General features: G+C 39.0%; 2 protein-coding genes across 4 annotated transcripts in view; one reads left to right on the forward strand and one right to left on the reverse strand.

Moving 5' to 3' along the window:
• Positions 1 to 17,964, reverse strand: part of LOC148421859 (uncharacterized) — a 32,238-nt gene extending 14,274 nt beyond the window's left edge. The window contains exon 1 of the mRNA XM_088416806.1: positions 17,824 to 17,964. The gene's annotated coding sequence lies outside the window, so the exon portion shown is untranslated. The remainder of the gene's footprint in view (positions 1 to 17,823) is intronic.
• The window catches only part of chka (choline kinase alpha), a 29,078-nt gene extending 5,395 nt beyond the window's left edge, over positions 1 to 23,683 (forward strand). For 2 of the 3 annotated variants that reach the window (XM_088416807.1, XM_088416809.1), the window contains 10 exons: positions 7,114 to 7,167; positions 12,620 to 12,733; positions 13,262 to 13,395; positions 14,854 to 14,958; positions 15,325 to 15,383; positions 15,488 to 15,575; positions 19,182 to 19,290; positions 19,377 to 19,483; positions 19,578 to 19,659; positions 20,754 to 23,683. In XM_088416807.1, coding sequence (XP_088272933.1) covers positions 7,114 to 7,167; positions 12,620 to 12,733; positions 13,262 to 13,395; positions 14,854 to 14,958; positions 15,325 to 15,383; positions 15,488 to 15,575; positions 19,182 to 19,290; positions 19,377 to 19,483; positions 19,578 to 19,659; positions 20,754 to 20,813 — 912 coding nt within the window. In that variant the 3' untranslated portion in view covers positions 20,814 to 23,683. The remainder of the gene's footprint in view (positions 1 to 7,113; positions 7,168 to 12,619; positions 12,734 to 13,261; positions 13,396 to 14,853; positions 14,959 to 15,324; positions 15,384 to 15,487; positions 15,576 to 19,181; positions 19,291 to 19,376; positions 19,484 to 19,577; positions 19,660 to 20,753) is intronic. The other variant, XM_088416808.1, reaches the window with a different exon arrangement.
• The last annotated feature ends 1,301 nt before the right edge of the window (positions 23,684 to 24,984 follow it).

Genomic DNA, 24,984 nt, shown 5'->3' on the forward strand with positions numbered 1-24,984 from the left:
AAATAAACTGGAGGATATTAAGTATTAAACGACAGGAACGGCCTTGAAACACTTGTACAGTAAAACTCCTCTGCAACAAAACCTGCATGTGCAAAAAAATCTATCCATTGAAGCCTTTCTTACTTCCTCATACAATTAGAAAAAAATCCTATTGCATAATACGAAATGTTTTTTGTCTACATTTGCATTGCACTGAAATTCACTACGGCGAAAACAAGCCTGCAGCAAAATCTAGCTTGGTTTTTACTTGCCGCGCTGGCAAGTGTTTTGCAGCACTTTATATTCGAAGCAGCTTTCCCTCGCAGTCAGATGATATTTTCCCATACTATAGATGGCAGTAAATGGACTTTACAGCATACAAACATGAAAATTAATGCTATTGTAGATTTGGCAATTTCCTTCTTTTTTCAAATTTTTTGTTTTTGTTTTTTTAATGTTGGATGGTTTTGTTTTTAACTTCAGTCTGATTGAAGATTGCAAAACACATTTTTTTATGTTGATATCTGAGACATAGATTTGCTATAGTTAAAAGGCCCCTGTCATGAAAATGTTCTGGCTGCAAATATGATTTTGTTGTGGAGGAGTTCTGCTGTATTTTGAAGTTCCTCCTGGAAGCAAGGTCGCAACAATGGTCTACTACTTGATCTTTACTGCAATGAGCAGCGCTCGATGTCAACAACCCTGTCTTCTTTTTTTTCTCGATTGACGTTAGTTTTTTCCAGCTTTTTTCCATGTAGTGCAATGTCATGCCTGCAACCAACAATAGCTAGGCCATCCACTGGTCGACCATGATTAATTAAAGATTATAGTTACACTTTGGACAAAGAATATACATGAACATACACACCTGCTCAAGGTTCCAACAGCCCTTGAAAAATTTTTGAGGAGACTTAGAGATACTTGCACTTCAGGGCTGATTCCCTGTGTTGTTGCGACTTGAAGAACACATGGACAGAGACTGGTTGCGGTTTCCACAACATTATTTACAGAGGTGGAATGATTGATCCATCATGGACGGACACCCATTTTGCTGACGGACTGCGCAATGATGACAAACATTTTAGAAATGATGGACTAAGTAAGCCGGATGGGGAGGCAGATTTTTTTGTCACACAGATAAATCCAAATTAAAAAAAAAACAAAACGTGGAAACTGCATTCTACTTGAAGCAATGGATGTATGTAAACAGTCAAAATGGGCAGAATGAAAGTGTCACAACTGTGTTGCAATAAGCAGCACTCACATGACATACCTTTCACCTCATTGTGATTATCAATCATGGCTGGGAGGTCATTATTTGATCTGCACTTCTTAGTCATTGTTTCATTTACTGAACAGGCGTAATGTTAAGTTCTTGTACATGCATTGTTTTATTCAGTGAAAGGCATGTTAAATAATTGTACAGGCATAAAGTAAAATGCTTTGTTTAGAATGAAGTATTAGGTGATTTCGGTGTTAATTTGCTTTTTAATATTTGAATGAATAAATTGTGTGCACATAGCTGAGCATAGCATTCTGGAATGTCATTGTGTCGATGAGGTAACGTCGTACAAGCAACAATGGCGACTGATCGCAAAGTTATATCTGTGACGATCCCTCTGATTGGCTCTTAGCCGGTAAATGCAAATCAGAGCTACAAGTTAGAGCGTCGCAAAGAAAAAGGCAGTCTAGTCTAATTAAGCTCAGCAGATCCTTGCTTTTTACTTTTTTCATCCCCTCTTTACGGCATTTTTCTTGCTTTACGACATCAACAACTGTGATGACCTCAGGCGTTTTCAGGTAATTGCTCTTATTTTCTGGTCCGGTCAAACTGCCTGCGCTGCAACGTGTCACTAAGATGCTGGTCTGCTATTGGTCAGTGTCACGGTGTCACTAAGATGGTGTCACTAAGATGCCAATATGCTAAAGACTTGGTCCTAGTGTGAATGCTTACAATATTGTATTCATTGTGCATTTTAGTGCTTAGTTCACCCTTTATTTCGTTCACCATGGGTCCCAAGATTGCTGGAGATAATCAAGAATTATGAAGAAGGCTAGGCTAGGCTAGGCTAGGCAAGGCTACTCTCGCTAGGGAAAATGGCCATAACAAGCGCAAACCTCGTCACTCAAAGGTAAATAAATCTATTTTATAGTTTTTTTAATTATTATGTTATTTAATTGTATACATGTATATTATATATAACTAGCACTTACTATACTATTTTGTTACCAATTTTTAAGATGTATATACAATTTTGATATTTTTACCTGGGGTTTTATACGCATTAGCTATGTACCATTGGTTTCTATTGCCTGCCATACGACGATTTCGCCTTTCGATCCCAACCCTGGAACGGATTGATTTCATATAGCGGGGGTCCACTATACATTGAAGCAAAATTCAGCAGGCATATTGCTGCAGTAAGCCTTTTGTTGTGTGTTTATTTTTTTTCCCTCTTGTAATCATTTCTCTCTTACTTGGATGAATGGGTGATTGAAGTTAAAATTATAGTGGTACCTGTTCTTATGAATTTAGTTCGTTCTGGAAGGAATTTCGTAATGTGAATCTTTCATAAGTACAGCCGCTTTTTACATGTAAATAGCCTAATCCCAGGACCCCCAAAATGCTCCTAAACCCTTTAAATGTATATTATTCAAATATGACAATGCATCAGAATGGTAACAAATACATAGTAGCATTACAATCGAGCATAATAATCAAAATATATCTTGTTAAAGAATAATAAAAAACGCTCCTAAACCCTTTAATTTAATCATAATAATTGTAGGAGTTGACAAAATGAATGCAGTTCACTTGTTTGCCTTAAGAGAGACACACCTTTTTAGGATGTTTAATTTGTATTTCTTTATTTTACATTTTCAGTGATCAAGGAATCATATACAAGTCCACAGAAGCAATAATATTTCTTTTGGAATTATTTTGAGCGTATAATTTGACTTTAGTTTGGGGTCATAGAAAGTGTTTCCTGTGTGATGTCATTGCTAAAGTGTTAATGGCGTGCTAACATCAGACGCAACAGCCCAGTTATATGTACATACTGTATGTGTTTTTATGTGAATATGTACAACGTTAGCCATAGCTAATATCAATTTTATGCTTGTTAGTTCTATATTCTACGGAGTACATTGCTGATGGGAAGTGTGGATGAAACAAGTAAAGATTAAAAGTGGAAGACCACAGTAAACGTCGGTGCAAATAACTAGTGCCTTGTTTTTGGGCAGGCTGACATATTGATAAATTATAAAAAACAAAAAAAATACATCACAAACTGTAGCAAATACAGTAGACATCACGAGTTATGACAACATATTACATCACAGTTTTGTTGGAGTGAGCACTGGTGTCTCATATTATATGTTAGCAATGTCACCTTTTGTATCTTGAATTTTCTCTCGTCACTTTAGTAGCAAACACATTAATAATTGTCAAAATGACATCACCAATTGAGCCTATCACTTTATCCAATGTTTGGTTTGGTCCTTAAGCACTTTTCCCGATACAAAACCTTAAGATTTGTGACACGTTATATCCCCTCTTCTTTTCTTGTATCCTTTACATTAGGCACTAAATCTCTGTCCTGCCCACTCTCTTTTTAGTTTGGTATGGTTTACCTTGTTTAAGTGTGTTTCTTGTAGAAGCGCAATTGAACAATTCAATCATTTTAGTCAGGATCTTTCCCCTCTTTATAACATCGTTCAAAACATTTTTAATAATACAATCAATTATTTTCAAATAAGTCATGGTCTAAAGAAGAAAAAAGATTTAATTTTTTTCTTAGGACTCTTATCAGATACCTTGACACACCCCATACAGAGCAAAATGATGCTTGGGTTCAATTTGCAGAGAAAAGAGAAACTCAACGTGCAACACCCTATATTTTGAATAACCCATCAACCACTTAATTCCTAACAGGATTTTAACAGGAAAAACACCAAAAAACACTAAAGGAGAACAACAAACTCTCAAAATTATGTTCAAAGAGAACCTCAGTGTATTATTTGTGACCCCAAAAATGCGAGGGTCTTCCGCTAGCTCAAAAAAAAGGCCTCCGTATGCATCTCCTCATGATGTGCCCTCCATTATCTGTCCAGATTTTACAAAAACTAGCCTTGAACCTCCTCCAACAGAAACCATATAGACTCTATATCCATTTTCTATAGCCGCTTATCCTCAAAAGGGTCGCAGGCTTGCTGGTGCCTATACCAGCTGACTTCGTGCAGTTGGTGGGGGACACCCTGAATTGGTTGCCAACCAATCGTGGGGCACACAGAGACGATCATCCATTCACACACCCAATCACACCTAAGGACGATTTAGTGTGTCCAATCCACCTGCCATGCATGTTTTTGGAGTGTGCAAGGAAGCCGGAGTGCCCAAAGAGAACCCATGCGGGCTTGGAGAGAACATGCAAACTCCGCACAGGAAGGCTTGGAGATACGTGGATTTGAAATCGAGTCTCTTTAACTGTGAGGCAGACATGCTAACCACTTTTGTATACAAAATGTCACCCAAATTTCCCTGCTGCTCTGTTCCTTTTGGAGACCATGACTTTTGCCAAATCAGTTTTTTAATTTTGTCAACCCTGCTGGTTGGAAGTTTGTAATCTGGGGATAGGCCTCTCTTCTCCACGTCGGTTATAGCCTGGTGCTCTCTCAAGCTGTCTACCTCACTTGGAATATTCTTAAACTGTCCGAAAACAGAGTCTGAAATCATATACCGTTCTCCCGCATCTCCCTCTTCGTCTGTGCATTCCTGACGTTTTCTCTGGGTCTCCGGTGCGTAGTCAATAACAACATGACATTAACAATATATTTTTTTGACAGCTAGGAACCCCTTTTTGTGCCATGCATTCTGCAGAACCTCCTCTTTCATTCTGCAAACCTTACTATTATAGACCTTTGGGTTGAATCGGTGGGGGTTTATGGTAACATATGGTGCACCTGCTCAATTTGGAGATCAGTAGCGAAACGCAAATCCAACTTCTCTTTGAGTAAATGTTCTACAAATGTGATGATCGATGCAGAGTTGTTCTCAGTCCCTTCCACAATGCTATGAATTCTTATGTTGTTCCTCCCTCTTGATCCATTAGCTTATCTACCTACTTAGCTTGGAGGTTTAGCACGTCCCTTGCAAATTCCCCCAGCCCCTGAACATTTCCTCAGTCTCTGAAATGCACTTTTCGGTGTCGTCGCTTCTGTTATTCATAGTCTTATTTTTGCCCTTAATTTCATGAATGATTTTCATGGCAGACCTCTTAATTTTTGTCGTATTGTTTGCAGGTTAGCTGAGGCTGCCTTAGTCACTAGCTCCCCGGTGTTATGACTGCCATCCTTGTCGCTTGCGGCAAAATCATCAGTCTGAATGAGTTGTTTGGATCGGTGGGACCAACTTTTTGTTTGATTTGGGCATCTCATCAACACCACCTTAACTTTAATTCGTCTTGCCAAATCATTATTAAATAAAATACGACATTTCCTGAAATTGAACTAGGAGCTTTGTACTTGTGCCGCTTACAGCATGACTCCCCACCTGAAGTGATATTATAGTTTTTTTTTTTTGTCTGTTTGTTTTTAATCGGATGACAGAGGTGTCATTGTTTTTAGGAGCAAAAGAAGTCAAGATGTACATGCCGTTAATATTAAGCTGATGGACTGATGATTACAGTTTGGATAGACAGAAAGACAAAAACAGGTCCAAGGTACCGATGAACCGTAATTGACAGACCACTACAAAAAAAGTTAACTCTTTCAGTGCCAAGCGTTATCTGAAAGGCAATCCCTAGAGTGCCAGCCGATTTCGAGCACCTTGACCTATCTTTCAAGGCCGACAGAATATTGTATTGTATGACTATATAGACATTTGAATGACACCAAGCTATTTTGGACAAACAGAACATTTTTGTGATTTTCTGCTTAAAGAGGGACTTCGACACAAATATATATATTTTTAGTAGTATCTGAAACATCTCAACAGTCCTTTTCTTCGATAAAACATAAACAAAAACAGTGGCATTTTTTTTTGATGGCAAAGTAACACTTTGCGTATGTATATAACTACATTATAGTGCTCGATTAACATAATATTTAGGAGCATCCTGGCCACAAGTGTCATCCATGCATTTAGTTAAAGAAAAAAAATGGTAAGAATTCTTGTCACTGGCACAGAGAATCTAAGCATTTTACGTGACGAAAATTCTCGTCAATGGCACTGAAAGAGTTCATTGGCTGCCTCTGATTATTTATATGCCAATTGTCACACAGAAAAGCTGCATTTGATTATTTTTCTCTCCCCCCTTTCTCTCTCTCTCTCTCTCTCTCTCTCGCTCTCTCTCTCTCTCTCTCTCTCTCTCTCCTTTCCCCTCTCTCCCTTCATTCTTAAAAAGCCCCAAAGTATATTTTATTATATATTCAATTAGCACTAATTAAAATTTACAATGCTAAAACTTAACTATCCCTAAGCTTGATTAAGGTTTCAAGGACTGGTTTTCCTCTAAAATGTGTCAGTACGTCTTTGAGGCGTTGACTAAACGACAAATAAAAATGCATACAAGTTGACAAAGCCATTAGTTGTGGTTTCACCTAATAAGTTTCCAGCTAGATTAAACCCAAGCTAGTTAATAACTGCTGGCTATGACCGTGCTAATGGATCTAATTTAAACTTGGCTTTTATTGCGAGACACGGTGTCCTTCACCAAGGTAACTGCAGCCATATTCTGCAAAACAGTGTCTCATTTTAGGACGCGGATGTTTAGTCAAAAAGCTAATGTAATTAAGAAAATGCAATTTCATTGTCAGAGTGTACAACTACTAATGATTAAACAAACCTTACTCACACTAGAGTTGGCGTTTCTCAGCAATGAAAATATGTGAGTGGAATATTGTACCATGAGTAAATGCATAAAATGGGTGCTGATATTTTTTTATCCCAGTTTTAGTAATTAAGTTCAACAAACGCAGCCAACAGAGAGCATGTGAGTCTGTGTGTGTGTGTGTGTCTGTGTGTATTTTAACTCAAGTTTTTTTGTCGACACTATGCATATGGCTCATTTTGGATGCTCATGGATGGCTTCTCCTGTATTCATGGATAGTTTTTCCTTTTTCTTTTGTTGCTAGATGTCCTGTAATAAAGGGGATTCCCAACAGTCAAACAAAGAGAATCACTTTCAAGTAAGTAACAGATGATGACTTACCATTCAGTGTGTCCGAAAGCACATTTCCCACTATGTTTCTCGTTCACTTGTTGGAATGTAATGTTATTTTTGTGATGGAACTCTTGCTTTGGGTAGTCATAAATATGGACACGCCCTTGTAACCAAACCTTTGGGTGATTGTACTTACTGTACGTTCTAAATGAATTCAGCACCTTTTCCTTCTCGAACATCTGTTCAACACAACAGTAAACTGCTGAGAAATGTGACAGCGATGATGGACGATATTAAACTCTAGTTCAGATCGTGTGAAATAATTGAGTATTGTTTGGGAATTACTATTTAGGAAATTCGGTTTAATGATAGGCAGTAGATGGATGATTCACCTTGAGTTATTTTTGAAAGAAGCCACATAAATGAGCTCAGTGTGAGATGGCAGCTTGAGGGACCTACGAACCTCACAATGACCTCTCAGTCACAATGACCTCTCACATTGTGAGGGTGAATCACAACCCCCTCCATCATGTGATCGAAATGAAGTCATTAGATTGTTGCCTCTCCATGCGCTGCACTGCTAGAATAGCGACAGCCCCACGTTCTATTTTATTCACAATTGCCTGAAAATAAACCGAGCACACTCAGTTGTAATATAGTGTATGCATTACAAACACAGAAGCAAGGGAAACGTGTACAGTATGAATTGATCCAGAGAGCATGCAGGTAGCTCCTTTGTATAGCAACCCACTTTTGGCACTTTGGCTCTTTTGTTCAAAGACAGCTGAGCAGTTTGGAGTAAATTAGCATTTCATCAACAACTATTTCCAATGTTCTTGTTTTGGTGGGATTCGGCACTACAGCCCTTTTTTCCCTGAAGTTAAGTCTTTCAAAGACTGAGCTGCAGCTGCCCCTGTTCTAGAGATAACTTAACCTTGATCGTCTGCGATGTGTCTGGTCCAGGTAAATCCAATTTGGTTTAGAAGGAACGGTACTGCATTAATCCTTTTGGGGTTATATCAGATTGCACTGCAACATAGTGCTGAATCTGCTTCTTCTTTGTTGGCGGCGTATTCCTTAAATGGGAGCAAGTTTAGACCGTGGCCAGTGTTGCATAAGGCAAATGAAGAGGTCACATTTTAGACTTTATCAATGTATATACTGTATGACACAATGTCAGTGACTTTTGAGTTCTCTACTTCTAGTTCATTAGGTTCCCGTGGCGGGCAAATTTGACTTATCACTGCTGTCTTCACTGGCTTATTGACTTACGGTCAGATAAGTATTGAGGTTGCTGGAGCAGCTGTCATTAGCTCATAGTGCACCTGCTGAAACACTCCATGGCTAGTCATGTAACATCGTAGCATTGATATATGAAACAAGCCATGATCTCAGAACCTTAGTCAGCTTTCAGTTTAGCAGTTCATTCCAGTGTTGAAAGTACTATGAGAAATGTACAAACTGCTGTACGCGTGGTAATTGTCTCAATTTGATTTCAGTTTTTGACATGTTGAAGATTAAGTCTTAAGACTGCTATAGTCCTTTTCAAAGGGTTTGAAAAAAATACAGCTGGAAGATTTGTTTTTTATGCTTTTTTGTTTGTTAGAAATTAATATTTGTTGGACATCGCCAAATTAATTCAGAACCAGGAAACTTTTTATATGGTGTGTGCCAGAGGTGGCCACTTAACAATATTTTGACAGTCTATCATTTGTCATCGCCATTGGCACCTTCCATCATTGTGAGTTTGAAATTTCTTCAAGCCAAACCGACCTGTCAGTCCATCATCATTATGTTAATCAAGGAAATCATAGTCCATCAGAGGAAAAATCCATTTAGATTAAAATGGTGAATGAAGTGCACTATATATCAACGTACTTATCACATTGATCATATGGTTGCTGCCCAAAGAGCTTTAAAAAAGACACTTACATACACTTAATCTATTACGAACGCTATTGGTAGGTACAGCAGGAGCACTGGTGACTGCCTGTTGCTTTTTTAACTCCTTCAACACCAACATCATATTCTATTGTCTACATCTAGGCAGGTCTTTTGCAAATGACTGATATTTTTCTTTGGTTTGCCCTGTCAGCTTCATGTCCCCAGAGAGTTTTTTCATCTTAAAAACGAACGTTTCTAAAAACGTCTAATTAAGGATTTACGGATATCTACTGACAGTTGTAACTAGCAATTTACACTGTACAGTATGTCAGTTGGTCATTAAACAGGAAAATATGAACAGAGATGGGCATGTCAAAGTCACGGCCTGCAAGGTTTTCTCTGGCCCCTGGGAATTATATTGATTTCTTATTAGAACCAGCCTGTGGGCTTACTGCGGCTTGCTGGCCACGTGTGTTTTACACACACCAATACAACATTTCCCATAATGTAACGGTTTGCTCGCGCGAGCGGCAATTGGCTTCATCTGAAGTCATTTGCTGTTCAGATACCCATCAAAAATGGCAAAATCCAAGGTGGACACAGAGAACTTGGGGTTTCATACAAGTTTGTTTTCGGGGGACATGCCCCAGAGATTGGAGAGTCCACATCGGAGTCTCCCGACCGACTATGCTTCCTCAAAGGAGGATGTGTGGAATGAAAGTATTCTGCCCACCGGCTCACGGCGTCCCAAGTTAAGGTCAGCGACGCCCCATCTCCACTCACAGTGTTAACGGTGCACTGCTTCCCCCTCCTGAGACGTCGCATGGTGGACCAGGATATCCTCGAAGTCGCTCTCCATGACCCCACCGAACTTCTCCCACACCCGAGTTTTTGCCTTAGCGACTGCTGAAGCCGCGCTCCTCTTGGCCAGTCAGTACCTGTCAGATGACTCCAAAAATGGTGGCTACTCTTAGCTGCTGTTTGTTGCATAGGCACAAACAACAGTCAGGACCCGTCCCCCCACCCAAAGGCGGAGGGAGGCCACCCTCTCATCCATCAGCATAAACCCCATTGTACAGGGTGCGAACCGGGGGGTGATAAGTATACTCACACCTGCATGCAACTCTAGAGTGGAAGGGAGTCCAACTCCTCTCAAGAGAACTGGTACCAGAGCCCAAGTTGTCTGTGGATGCGAGTCCGACTATATCCAGTCAGGATTCACCAGTGAGCCCCACCTCCAGGCTTGGCTCCAGACGAGAGACCCGGCGACCCACATCCGGGGCAAGGGAAAACTGACTCTATTGATATGACTCACCATAAGGGCCCTCTGAGCAAATATCATTTAAGGTCTCTCAAGTCAAACATAATTCATACAATGTTTGCAAGTGTACATTTCATGTTTTAATCAAAACTGCATATTTACTGAATTATTAGCGATTGCGCATTGTCTGTCACTTTCCCAATTCTTTAACTCACGAAATGCCAGCCCCAGTGAAAATAAGTTTTGACTTGCATATCTATCATGGGTTGAAGGGATCTTTTGACTAGCACAACCGTGAAGAATTGAATAAGTTTGAAAATATGTATGTACCATATGTGTTTCACTTTTCTCCCAAGTTAAGCATGTGGAGTATTTCTGTTGCGCTTCAAAAGTAATTAGGAGAACATTTTTTGATGATGGCGCTTTGGTAGTACTTGTTTGTCATTGCTGATTGATTACCTGCTGGTTCAATATTTGAGCTCATTGTTTGACAGTTTAGAGCAACGACCCTTAATTTTTATTTTATTTTTTTTATATAAAACAGCCACATTAGTGAAGCAAAGTCAGGGGAGCACTTTTTTAACAGAATGCTTTAAACAACCCCTATTTACATAGACATAGCACACAATATTCTGTCAGCCTTGAAGGATGAGTGAAAATGCTAAACTAACTGGCCCTCTAGAACAGTGGTCTCTAGAACGTGCCTGCGGGCACTAGGTAGCCCCCAAGGATCGCATGAATAGCCCGCAGGCCTGTTCTGATATAGCTTTCAAGTGATAGAACATTGTGATTTTTCAAGGAATTTTACAAAGAATTATACATGAATTACATTTACATTATATATTAAACTTGATTTACATATTTACTACAGCTGTTCCCTAATTATTGTGAAAAATCATTAACATGATCGGTGTATTCACATTAACTGGTTGCCCTTCATATTACTCTGTATTGAAGAAGTAGCTCTTACTTTCGAAAGGTTGGTGACTTGGTTGCTTGGCAATAATGACCATTTTACCAGTCACTTAGTCATCATTTTGGTCATTCCTTGAAATTAATTCATTAAAGTGTATACCACATAGTTTACATTGTTTACAATTGAACCTCAGCGAAAGTTGAAATGTCAAGATCGATCAGTTACATTCCTCGCGCTGTAGGTGATGCACTGTGAAAGAACTGGACTTGATGTTTAATGGCTCACAAAGAAGAACTGTTTCCTATAAGGCAAGACCTCTTCCTGCAGGACAGCAGGCTACATTCCCTGGCTCATGGCCCAGAAACCAGTAGTCACCCTCATGTGCTGCCTCTGCAGCCATTCACCCACCCATGCTTATTAACTGAAGTCAGTGGCAGCATTTTACACTGCCATTGCTATGTTATTCAGTGAAACATAGCCTTACTTTCACATCAGTTGACGCTCAAATTTCTTTACGTTAAGATTATTTCGTTACGTTTAAATGAAATGAGAAACAAAGCTGTGAAGAAGATGGCGGTCAAAATCGAGTTGCTGATATACCCTACAATGAGAAGACAGGTGTAGAAAGTTAAGTAAACAAAGTAAAGTCACTTTTTTAAGCAAACTTAAAATTTCATTGGTATTGTTAATAGCATAAGATCCATCCATCCATCCATTTTCTAGAGCCGCTTATCCTCACAAGGGTCGCAGGCTTGTTAGCGCCTATCTCAGCTGGCTTCAGGCAGTAGGCAAAAGACACCCTGAACTGGTTGCCAGCCAATCATAGGGCATACAGAGGCAAACAACCATGTACGCACCCAATCACACCTAAGGACAATTTAGTATGTCCAATCCACCTGCCATGCATGTTTTTGGAGTGTGGGAGGAAGCTGGAGCGTCGGGAGAGAACCCATGCGGGCTTGGGGAGAACATGCAAACTCCACACAGGAAGGCCAGAGCCAGGTGCATCTGAACTGGGAACCTTGAACTGTGAGGCGGACGCCCTATTCACTGCACCACTGAGCCGATTCCTTAAGACAATATAGTGTAAGATGAATAAGATTACTAAAGTATTGCTGACTTTTCAGCAACTTTTGCTTTAGGGCATAGAATTGTACTAAGAGAATTATGTAAATTTATTATGTTAACAAAAAATGTTAGTACAATGGCTTGTCCCATTGGAGGTTGCCACCACTTGCATGATGTGTTTTTGGCATCGTTTTTTTGCGTCGGTTAAGTTCACCATGTCTTTTTTATGGAGCTTCCTTGTTTTTGTTTTCCTCATGCATCATTTATACAGCATGCTTTGTTTCGGCAGTTCATTAAGGCAATACCAGACTGCAGCTTTTGCTTATTGTTGTTACTTGTCTGTTTCAGGGTGCAGAGGCCATGGTCCTGGAGAGTGTGATGTTCGCAATCCTGGCTGAAAGGGAATTGGGTCCTAAACTCTATGGTATTTTTCCTCAGGGACGACTGGAGCAATATATGCCTGTAAGTCACCCTTTATGGCTAATGCGCGTTTACTGTATGTAAATGGTAGAGAAGCTTGCTCTTTGCTCTTGCACTCTGCGTTCAAAGTTATTCTTTTAGCACATGGATTCTAAGTATCTACAAGACTTAATGAATACAGCATTCATTGCCGTTAGCTTTTAGGAATATGTTTCTTTTATTTGGTCATATGAACAAATTCAGCCATTGAATGAAAACACATCGGCTGATCACAACTTAATGACAACTTGCACAATCTAATAAGATCAATGTACTGTATCAAATAATCTGAATTGTAAAATGCTGAGTTTGGACTGACATTGTCAGAAAAATGTACAATATTATTAGGTTAAATATTTCCGTTTAGTTGTGGGAGATATAGTTGTTGTGAGATATGTCTGGTGTTTTTGTTTGCTCATTTAGATAGACTCTGCTTGTATTCTGTCCACTTAAAATTTTGTATTCAGTCTATGCATATTAAAAAAGAATATAAATTCATGCCTTTAAGTAGAATTTATTATGGATCGACAGAGCCGTAAGCTGGAAACATGTGAGCTCAGTGACCCAAGCATTTCAGCAAAGGTTGCAGAAAAAATGGCCAAGTTTCATGGAATGAGAATGCCTTTCAACAAGGAACCCAAATGGCTGTTTGGAACCATGGACAAGTAAGTGACTAACATTACTCAGGGATTTTGCTGGTCTAAGGCAGAGGTGATGTCATTCTAACTAGTTGGAGTTGTGTGCATGGGTGGATGTGCGGATGGATGGATGGCCCGTGGGCGGATGGATGGACGCATAGATAGATCTTATCAGCGGTCATGCCGCAAAACACACCAGATCCAGGTTCATCTGCAGCAGGTCATGTCACATGGACAGAGATTCAGGTGCGACAGAGGTGTTTTGCCATCAGGTCATGTTGGTGTGGTGTTTGTGTACGTGTGTGCTTAAGATGTCCTTCGGCTGAGACGCCGAACATACTGTCCCAGTTGGAAAAGAAGAGAGCATTGTCATTTTATCAGTCCAAGAGAACACTTGGTAGGAGATTGTGGCATCTCACAGGATTCCTCTACCAGAGCAAAGAGTCCAGATAACAGTTGTTTAGGGAACAATGCAATCACTTTTAAGTCCAGAGCATGGGACTCTGAATGGGGCTTCAATTAGTCAAATTAGCAATCAATTCTTTGAGGCAAAATGTCAACTTCTACATCATGACAAGTGTTTTGCTCATGTTGCACTTTTTTTAAAAGTTATTAAAAAAATACAATTGAGTTTAAATCTAACGAATGTATGCCAAATCAAGTTCAAATGTCAGCAGTGTCCAGAGCTTTCAAGAATTCTACCACCGCCCCCAAATTGCGGTTCAGTTCACTCACCGCATGAGTCTGAATGTTGTCGGAACCCCCTAACATCTTCGAAGAAGACTGGCAGCTTGTTCTCCAATCCAACTGTGCCCATTTAGGAATTGGTGAATAAGAAATCTACCAACTCTAATAACCCTTATGGAATTATTGCTATTGCAATTCCAATAACGCAGATGTTCTCCGTTTCTATGTTTATTCTACTAGTGAACATACTGTTCCACTTTCAAATCTCTCCAAAGTCAACATAACCCACTTTTAAAGATAACATGTCTGAACTCAAATAACTTTATTGATGTACCATGATGTATTTCCGTTTGAATTGACCCAAAGTTTGTCTCGTTGGTGTTTACAAGGATTACATCACGCAATTATTGTCAGTGTGTAGTGACAAAGTCCATCGTTCTGTTCCACATTTCTTCATGGAAAGTTCCAAAGTAGTATTTTATGACCTGCTAGGTAGAAGCAGAGTACCAATATTACTCAGATGGCGTGGCATGGTCACTGTTTCATTTTACATCATTTGTTGCAAATAATCTTGAACAAAAATGTGAATATGGTGTCAACCCATTTCATTTGTTGTGGGGTCAAAGCTCAAAGTATGTATTGTTTCCTTATATTTCTTTATGTGACATTCCTTTATAGTGTATAATCATACAAGTGTTGAGAGATTCCCTAATTTCTTGATTGGCTCTACATTCTGCTGACTGCACAATTGATATGTTGACTGAATGTGTCCTTGTGTTTAACTTCTTGTGTCATTAGGTACTTGAGCCAAGTCATGAGGCTCAACTTCACCCGTGAGTCTCACTTGGGGCGTTTCAACCGCTTGCTCAGCTACAACCTACTGCAGGAGATGGATTGGCTGAAGTATGTTCAGTCTTGTATTATGTAATCAAGTTAAGGGGCTTTCCATTTGATAGATGGCAGCTAAAGGGCCAATAAAATGGAATTTGTTACTGTGATGCGATATGCGTTCCCCATTGTTGCAATGAGAATGTGAACCTGAATGCCACCAGATGACAAAACAAATATTTCACTCGTGCTCTAGTAATATTTAAGCTGATTATGTTAATTAATTGGCGATTAACGTGATGACGGTGGTGTGTGGCGTCATATTTTCCTCTACACAGATAACCTGTACAACACGGATGTTTGCCGACTAAGCAACAAAAAGACTAAGCATAATAACAGGTTTATGAATTGAACCGATGACCTCTTTTTGTCTATTTTTAGGTCTCTGCTGGAGTCAACCCACTCTCCAGTGGTATTTTGCCACAATGATTGTCAAGAAGGTAAAATCAAGCAGCTATATCCTGTTTGTACAAAATAAACTATGGAAACTCTGTATTTATGTAAGGGAGACAGACATATATAACATTTGCGTTTGTTGCTGTAGGAAACATCTTGCTACTGAGAGGCCATCATCAGTTGGACAAACAGAAGTTGATGCTCATCGACTTTGAATACAGCAGCTATAACTATAGGTATATTGTTTGCATGTCTTTACTTGTCATTCACATGACTCATTTAAGTGCCCCAAAAAAGTCTTTTTTTTTTTCTCCCTACAAATGTAATTTGCTTCTTTGCTGCCTTTACTCCCTTTTGTCATTGTTGCGTCTTGCAGTATCATAGTTGCAATGCTGCTGTCACTAATTTCTGTCACTAATACTAATTTTAAGCATATCACTTCACAATTAACAGGGTGTTTATGAGCAGTTTTCACAAAGGGGTTCAATGCTCCAGGTCAACTTTGTCAAAAAAAAATTTCAACATGAATGTTCATGATCACTATGTCCTATAAAATATCAGAAGTCTTTCAATTGTCTAACACAGCTGCTTCCATTGACTCCTTTTCAAGAATTGTCAACACCTTTGAGAATGTTTTGAAAACCTGGACCTTTTGTCGCGTTCCGACTTGGCAAGGAGAGGTAGAGGAGCGGGCTGTGCTCACAAGTGGATTTAATAAAGGCAAAAAATAAATCTTGATCAAAAATGACTTGAAAGTTAACAAGAAAAAAAAATGAACTAACTCAAGCAGCTATGAGCAAATGTGACGTACACGGATGTAGACATGGGACGATAACCGGATTGGCTGTATATCGCAGTTTTAGAATTCACGGTTATTTAAAACCCTCTAAGTCTGTCCTAACCGGTAAGTTTTTTCTTTTTTTCCCGTCCTGCGTCATCTACCTTAAGGGGTAGCTGCAAATGTAGCTCTCGTGTATCATTCGCCAGTCCTCTTCTGCTGCAGCAGTTCATTTTAATTTTTTTTTGGCTTTAGTATATAGCTAACTACCTCAGCTAAAATGTATCAATTAAGAGTAAAATGTGGATTCTGTCACTTCATGTCCACTATCCCCTCCTCACACACACACACACACACACACAAAAACACACGCACTCGTGCACACGCGCTCTCTCGTCCTATTGCAATCAAATGAGATACTGTAGCGGTCGGAGTTCGAGCCGGAGTCAGTGGAGATGACAACAAGGGTGTTTTTATTGACATTCCAGCTCATATCTCAAAACCAGCAACACACACACACGTCAAAGACGTAAACTTGAAAACATGCCAACACTGCTCTTTTCATACAGTTCCTTTGGACTATCCTTCCCTATGGAAATTCTCTTCTCAACAACATTTCCGTCGGTGAATTATGCGTGCCCCACTACAATACGACGCTAATTTGCATTTGTTTGAGTTATACCGTACGCCTTTAGAACGCCGTTTTTTACACCGCTTTTTACCCCTAGCGGGATGAGAGACAGCATTGAGAACACCTCTCTTGATGCCAACCAGCAACCAATATTTATTTTGAAAAAAAGCCATTTGGAGCATTAACATTAATTAGCAACGCCAGTCGGCATCAAAAATTAAAAGCGCTGTTCCAAACGCCAATTAGTGTCATATGATCTCATCCGCTTGCCGTAGTGCGGAAGCAGGCAAGAAGCCGAGTGACAGGAAGATTGTTTCAATGTAAAATGACAGACTTCACATACTACATTTAATACTACTATTCCTACTACTAATAATTGATGCACATTATAGTTGAATAATTGATCATTTTTTAAAATATTGTTTTTTTATACTAATTAAGTGCCCATATTTCAGTTAAAATTGGATGTGTTCATTCAGAAAGAATTTACTGTATGTCCCGTATTTTCCGAGGGTGCGCCTTAAAATCCGGTACGCCTCATAGTGCGGAAAATACGGTATATGTTTATTGGTGAGGAAAACCTGTGTTGTTCACCAGAGGTTTGTTTCAATTCAAATCTATACCGTAATATTTTTTCTCAAGGTTATCGTACTGTTAGAATCTGATAGTGTCCCATTGCTACACAGACGCAACAGCACAGTAACAACAATCAATGACCTGATGAGAACTGAAAGAAAACAAGAAACTAAATTTACTCAGAACTGTCAAGACAACAAGGAACACCTGGGCGAGACACTATTAGTGCAGGAAGCTGATTGACAGGGAAGCAGCATGACGAGGACAGGTGGACGCTAAGAAGACACTGACACAAGGGGACCAGAAACATGAAAAGCTAAAACCAAAACAAAACAATGCTGAAATTAAGTTCTAATCCTTCATCGTCACTTGAACGTACACTCTTCTAATTAACGTTGTAAGCATGGGTGCGGATGGTGCAGAATGATAAAAACCCATAGATACTCAGCATACAGTAGAAGTAGATTGATGGAGCAAAAGAAAGGAAAAAGAACATTACCTGGCACGTAGCCTGGAATGAATCAATACATCCTCCCAGCAGTCATAATTCATGGCCTTCTTACAGCTTGCAATGTCAAAATACTCTCCGCAGTGGTTATGTAACCAGGATTTTGTGTAGGCCGGTCAGAGCGAACAGTGTGTCTGAGCACCCTGACAAGTATCCAGACCTAATGCAATGATGGTGCATTATGCTTGCTGTGATCTGTTTGAAGAGGTGACAGTCTTGTCCTTGAGAGCCAGCATAACATTGTCTACTGATTTCAAGGCTAATGCGACTAGCTTACGCTGGGCTTGACTCACAGTGAAAAGCAGGCCTTAGCTTTCATTTTCTCTCACAGTTCAATTCTTTTGTCCCCATCCCCCTCACTCATGTGGCCCCTTTAAGGCTTCCTCACAAGCTGTGGTCATGTGATGTACTGTACACAAATGTAATATTGCACATACGCACACATAACTTGTGAGCACATGCTCTTGAATTTAACGGGGAGAATATGTCCCTAAATGGACATCCAACCTTATTATATACAGGTATACATACAGTATTTGTTCACTCTGACATGACCTACTTTGTAGCCCAAGGCCATGAGGCCATGCTTTGGCTTTTCAATCCCAATTTTCCAATGAATGCATTGGATTTGAAATCCAACAATTGAAACAAATTGTGAATAAATACATTTGTTAAGATTTGTTATAATGGGCATGAAATTGAACACCAAATGCAGTTACTGTACGCATATAGACTTCTGGTCATACCGGAACTCAAGCACCTTTTTTACATACTGTAGTGTAGCCGATTCTCAAGGCTTTGTGTGCTTTCATGGTACATTAAGGGCATCAGATTCTAATCAAAAGATGTGAATCCCATTGTCACCTCCATAGTGCTATTCTGATAAGTACTTATTTTTCACAATCAGGAACACCCATATTATCTGCCAGTTCCTTGACTCAGTTTCTGATTGTTTGGTTTGGGGAATTAGCCTGCAGTACGTCTGCTGTGTTTTTGTTGATATTACCAGTTATAAGCCACAGGGTGTCAGTGCAGGGAGCCGAACAACAAAGAAGTCAACATCTATGGAAAAACAAGACTTCATGCCCTCCTCAAATAGAGTAAAGTGTATGAAAACACATTGAGTTGGACGCCAAATTCCTATTTATACACTGATGTTGGCTTCGTGACACTTTATTGATTCCTTAGGTGCTTCAATAAACTCAAAAGTAAACCAAAATGACTTAAAATTATGAGTTTATGGACTCCCCATAAGAGGAATTTGTTTGACAAGTAATTATCATCGGGCAAATATTTGGTCATTTTAATGTAACATGAAGCCTCTGAAATACTTGTGTCATTTGTTGCAGGGGATTTGATATTGGCAACCATTTTTGCGAATGGATGTATGACTACAACTGTGACGAGTTTCCTTTCTTCAAAGTGGACCCTCTGGCTTATCCGTCCAAGGCTCAGCAGGTGTGCGGAATGAACTTTTTTCTTAGAGCACATTGGTGCTTTCCGCTTCAAATACTGTTTGAAGCAACCCTGTCATGTTTGTACAGCTCCACTTCATTGAAAATTACCTGCGCACTTCTGATGAAGGATATGACAACTTATGTGATCTGGACCAAATGAAAATGAAAGAGGAGCTTTACATAGAGGTCAACAGGTCAGTGAGCCACATTTGACACACTTAGAAACAGCTCATTTGAAAGGCTAGCAATTTAAAAAAAATAATCTGTGTGCTGTGCGTTGGATCACAGGTTCTCCCTTGCATCCCACTTTTTTTGGGGCCTATGGTCTATCATCCAGGCCCGTCTATCCACCATCAAGTTTGGATATCTGGTGAGTGACGTGATTTGCAACTTTTACTTTTATTAGCCGAAGGCAACTACTGTGGGCTCCCGGTTTACGAGATTAATCTGTGCTGCGGTTGGGATCGCGACGCGAATTCGCCGTATTGCAGGCAATCCAAACCTATGTTAATTAGCTAATGCGTGTAAAACCCCAGGTAAAAACATCAAAATTTTGTATACATATTACAAATTGGTAACAAAATAGTGTAATAAGTGCTATTTATATATAATGTATGTATACAATTAAATAACCGAAAGAAATGCCATAAAGAGGAGACAAATAAACGTTGCGGTCCTTGATGCAAGGCAGGGACGTCATAAACCGGGGCTCCACTGTAAGCATGAATTAAATTTGCAAAATAAAACAGTAAGCGCTTTTGACCTGCACAGGTATATCTGTTGAGAAATAGTCTGTATAGGTCATGTCATACTGCCGTGTCATCCGACATGTCAAAATGTCCGAATGTTTGCAGTTTTACTCGTTTCACTAGGTGTGTTAGACCTCAGCCCAAAGTCTAACATTAACCAGTTGTCAAATCAATAAGTGAATAACTACAATCTACGGTCATAATGGCCAAAACAGGATAGACCCAAATCCAGACACAGTATCACATTTCTGATAGATTGAAGGAAATACAATTTTAAAAAAATTCACGACAAATACCCATTGAATAATTTGTAAAGTGCGAGTTCAAGATAGCACAATGGTCGGTGCACGTTAACAGATTCGACCTGAGTGAAGAAGTGTGGTTTGAATTAAGTTTACACCACAAAGGTATGGCAGAATCAAGTTGTTGGGGTAGAGTCTTAGTTGAGGAATTGGCCCAGGATCTTTTTTTTTTTTTTCTTTTACACTGCCTATACTCCACACCGTTGTGATGTCAAATTAAATGCAATGATATGAGTAGCGCTACCAAATTCTATGTTTAACTTGGTTTCATGAACCTAGAACCCTGAATACTGATGTAAAAAAATGCTAAACTGACTGATACACTTAAATGCCTTAACATAAAAATGTTATTCATTGTAGGAGTATGCCTGATACACTTAAATGCCTTAACATGAAAATGTTATTCATTGTAGGAGTATGCCCAGGACAGATTTGATGCCTACTTCCAGCAGAAGAAAATATGGGCCGCCTAATAAAGCGAGAGAAGATTTAACAACCTTATCAGGCTGAACGAGGTCATACTACTGTAGTTGATTCCGATTCCATGCTTTACTTACACTCTACTCCAAGAGGATTTGCTGGCCGCTATTGGTGGAAGCCATGCCAAATTGAATCAAGTCCGGGTGCCCCTATACTCCCCGAATTCCGCCGCGGCTCAACGTACAAGTGCTCGCTGACATACAGTAATCTTGTCGGGGCTATTTCTGCTTCTGCGTTGCTCAGTGATTATTACTAATACAGGCTATGACTGAAGCAGGTTGAAAATGGATTTCAGTTGAAGCTAGACTGGACGCATTAACATTGCATCAATGTATGTATTGATCATTCTGTGGGAAAGAGCCAAAATGTGAACTTCTTTGGTAGATTTCTGCTTACTTAAGCATCTAACTGTGTATATTATATATAAACCTCAAAGTACCAGAGAACTGGCCCTCTCTGTTACTCTTGGACTCGACATGATGTAGTTGCTATACATGCTGTTTTTGTTTTTAGAGGCAGTATTTGGCACTGTGATTTAGACCTGAGAAAGGGACTGTTATCTTTTCATTTTGATGAATTGTTCTGAGTTAAACACTCTCCGATTCAAATAATGTCAAATCAATGTAGCGTATTAAGTAGAATTCATCAGTGTATGTAACAGCACACTAACTCTGACATGGCTCCACACACCACTTGGTACACTAATAGTGTGAACTTGCACATTCATGTGAAGTAAATGCTTAGGCAGCTCATCAAAAATAACATTCCATTTATGCGTTATGACCTTGATAATAATAAATAATTGTTGCCTTACTCTCCGTTGGTAATTTGGAGAATCATACTAAAAAAGCCTCCTTAGACAATTAAGAAAAATGGTCGTCTGCAGTTTTCTGGTCAATGAGTTTCCGATACAAATAAAAAATAAATACATAAAATCATATTTTCTAAGAGTAATTGGTGAATAAGAAAGAAATGTTATAATTGTCTGCTATTACCTTTGTTGTTTATTGATTTTGTGCATGAAAACTCTAAACCAAATTGCACAATTGTCAATACCTGTGAGAGCTGTCAAGAAAAAAAAACAGATGTACTGCTAATCTTTAAGAATCCATCCTTGAGGGTAAAAAATTTGCTTTATTTAATAATTTGCTTGAACTGTTTAATTGTTTTGTAGTCGATGAAGCTTTGTGCCGAAAGCTGTGTGATTACCTCAAAAGGTTGATGGACTCACAGTGTTTGACAAATACACTAGACCACTTTCAAACCATCCGACATAACGGAGTGCTTTTAAGACACCATACTGGACTCCTCGGAGAAGTTAGACGTTATGTTAGCCTATCATTTAATCACAAATCTTCATTTTCTATTGACGAATGCAAAGCCAGTAGAAAGGTCTAGTTTTGCATATTGTAAAATTGGATAGCAATCATCATTTCCGATTCAAAATATTTCACTTTTCCAACCCCTGTCGTGGCCAGCATCTAATCTAGCGTCATTTGAGACGCAAAGTATAACGATGGAGAGGTTTTATTACCATTAAGCGTACATTGGGTGGTGGTCTAAAACATGTATCGAAACAATAATTGCCAGTAATAGTGTTTGACTTTTGAGCCACTATATTATGATTTTGGAAAGCCCTAAAATGTGATCCTGTGAAGGGTGCCATTGGTATTACCTCATAATGTTTATTTCAGTGTTTAGGCTCTTAATATGTATGATTTACGCAGCATACCGGGAATTGACCCGTCACGATCCATTGTCAGGGCCAGTTGTATGACGTCAACTTAACCAGATGTGTTTTGATGTCCAGTGTAGCACTTTTGTTCTTCAAGGAATAGAGAAAATGTACTTCAGTGTGTAAAGGGGATTCTGTTGTTTCATTTTACATGTTTTTTTTTTGTTTGTTTTGTACTTGACAGTTATCTTTCTTTTTTCCTTTGTGTATGTTTGTAGTTTTATGATGTGAAGGGAATGGGACTGAGGGCGCATCACAAAACAGTATTGTCCATTAGGCTACAGAATCATATTGGATGTTTTCAAGTGTGAAAGTATGAGCCAAGTTTTATTCTTTTGTTACATTTAGTAGAACATGTCTGGTAGGTGGTTTTTTTTCATATTACATTATAAGCCCTTGTATAAAATACAGTTATAAAAACTCCACTCCTTTACTTTTTAATTAAATACTGAACAATTATCACAATTATGAATTAAATGTAGTATGAATTAAATCTGTAGTAAAGACGGGCATTTTGAGGCTAACGTTTATGAGGCGAAGGACATACAAACATGCCAAATTTCAGTCACGTGTCTCAGGTGGCTCCCACATTGGTTTCATGGTTTGGACCAAACCTAAATCTGAGGGCAGATTTTGATCGACCACCCAAGATTTAAAATGTCATCCATTTTGAGGCAAAAGTCTAAACCTGCTTTATTATTTTAATCAAACTGTTTACATTGATCAATCATGTTTTTTTTTTTTTTTTCTTTTTTTTTAATCTTGGATTGGATTGTACATATTTTTTAGTTTTTGTTCCCCCAAGTAAGTTGCTTGGTAATTTTAAAGTGATTCTACTAAACTGATCAATGTTATGTTGGAAAAAAAAAATTGTTTTTGCTGAACATCACGTGTATATTCATTGTCACTCTGTGTAACACGCGCATTTCTCTTGCAATGTTCAGTAACTAAGACTGTGATTCGAGGTGTGAAATATATTTAGTGGAAATGTGGATTTGAATACATTCAATACAACATTATTTTTGAAACTGAAAAAGTTCCATGTTTAACTACTGTAGCATAGGCAGCACAAACCTCCTCACTTGTATTTCTGCTTTGCACAAATAAAAGAAATAATAATTGCAAACACTATGGCAAGATCTGTTTTGCTTTTGTCACCTGCTGTTTGAACATTTGCTGGAAGGAACATCTTCTACACACACTATTTTATTATTATTATTATTATTATTATTATTATTATTATCCATATTCAGTTCTTTTCCTGTCCTGTTATATCCATTTGGTTACAATCCTTCTAGAGTTGTAGTGTTTGTTGGTACTTTTAGCCAATTAGAATTTGTTCGCAAACAATCAATTTGGTGTTTGGAGCTACACTGGGTTTGCAACGAGACACCAAAGCACAGCTGGACCCACGCGCTACGGTGGTTTTAAAAATTCCTTGGGACACCCGAGTGGATATACACTATTGTACATCTAAGTTCGAAGGTAAAGAGAGCTCCTCAATACGCTACGGTGCTTTTTAAAAACTTTTGGGAACACTCGAGGGGATACACTGTATATCTCAGTGCCAAGAGAAAGAGAGCATGTATATAATCTGCCTACTCACGGAGGCGCTAGGGCATTCGCTTCAACAGTTGCCAATCGAATCATAAGATCACCATCTAGAGGCCTCACGTTGAACGTGACGTGAGTGGATGCTCACTGCAGGAAGGCAGTGCATACTCAACAAGCAAGCTACGTGTTGTAGCGTTAGAGGCATAGCATAGCTATGAGCTAACCTGTTCTGACTTGGCCATATTTCTGACTGAGCTACCAGGGGCGTGAGCTAACACTGGCAAATAGTTCTGCTGGGAATGCCTTTTGTTTGGAATGGATCGATTTGGTGTTTGAAGCTACACTGGATTTGCAAAATTCAGCTGTTTAACCAAGGCAACAACGAGACACCAAAGCACAGCTGGACACACACACAACGGTGCTTTTAAAAAACTTTTGGGAACGCCGGAGTGGATACACTGTCCAGTGCCAAGAGAAAGAGAGCATGAAGAGGTCAAGAAAAATCGAGAGGTATTGAAAAGACTGATCGATAGTGACTGCCGTTTGTTTTGGTGAGTGCAAGCCTTTTCTTTATTTATTGACTAACTTTTAATATGTTTGTGTTATTTTATTTTGTTCACATTCAATTCTTAGTAAATAATAAAAATGATGTCCTTCATATATTAAACTGCGATTTCTAAATTGGACTTCATAAAATTTTGTGGATATTTATTTTAAATAGTTGACAGCATCGCATATAATGACAAGTTTTAATGGCTGATGCGAGTTTGTTGATGTTTAAAAGCTCCGGAAAACAGCCTGCGTAGCCAAGTTTTGCGGCTCAGTACTTGAGTGGTTTAGATCATATCTGTCTGATAGAACCTTCTCTGTTAGGA

The sequence above is a fragment of the Hippichthys cyanospilos genome, chromosome 6 (genome assembly GCF_059441005.1).
Source record: "Hippichthys cyanospilos isolate Australia breed blue-spotted pipefish chromosome 6, RoL_Hcya_1.0, whole genome shotgun sequence".
Taxonomy (NCBI): Eukaryota; Metazoa; Chordata; class Actinopteri; order Syngnathiformes; family Syngnathidae; genus Hippichthys; species Hippichthys cyanospilos.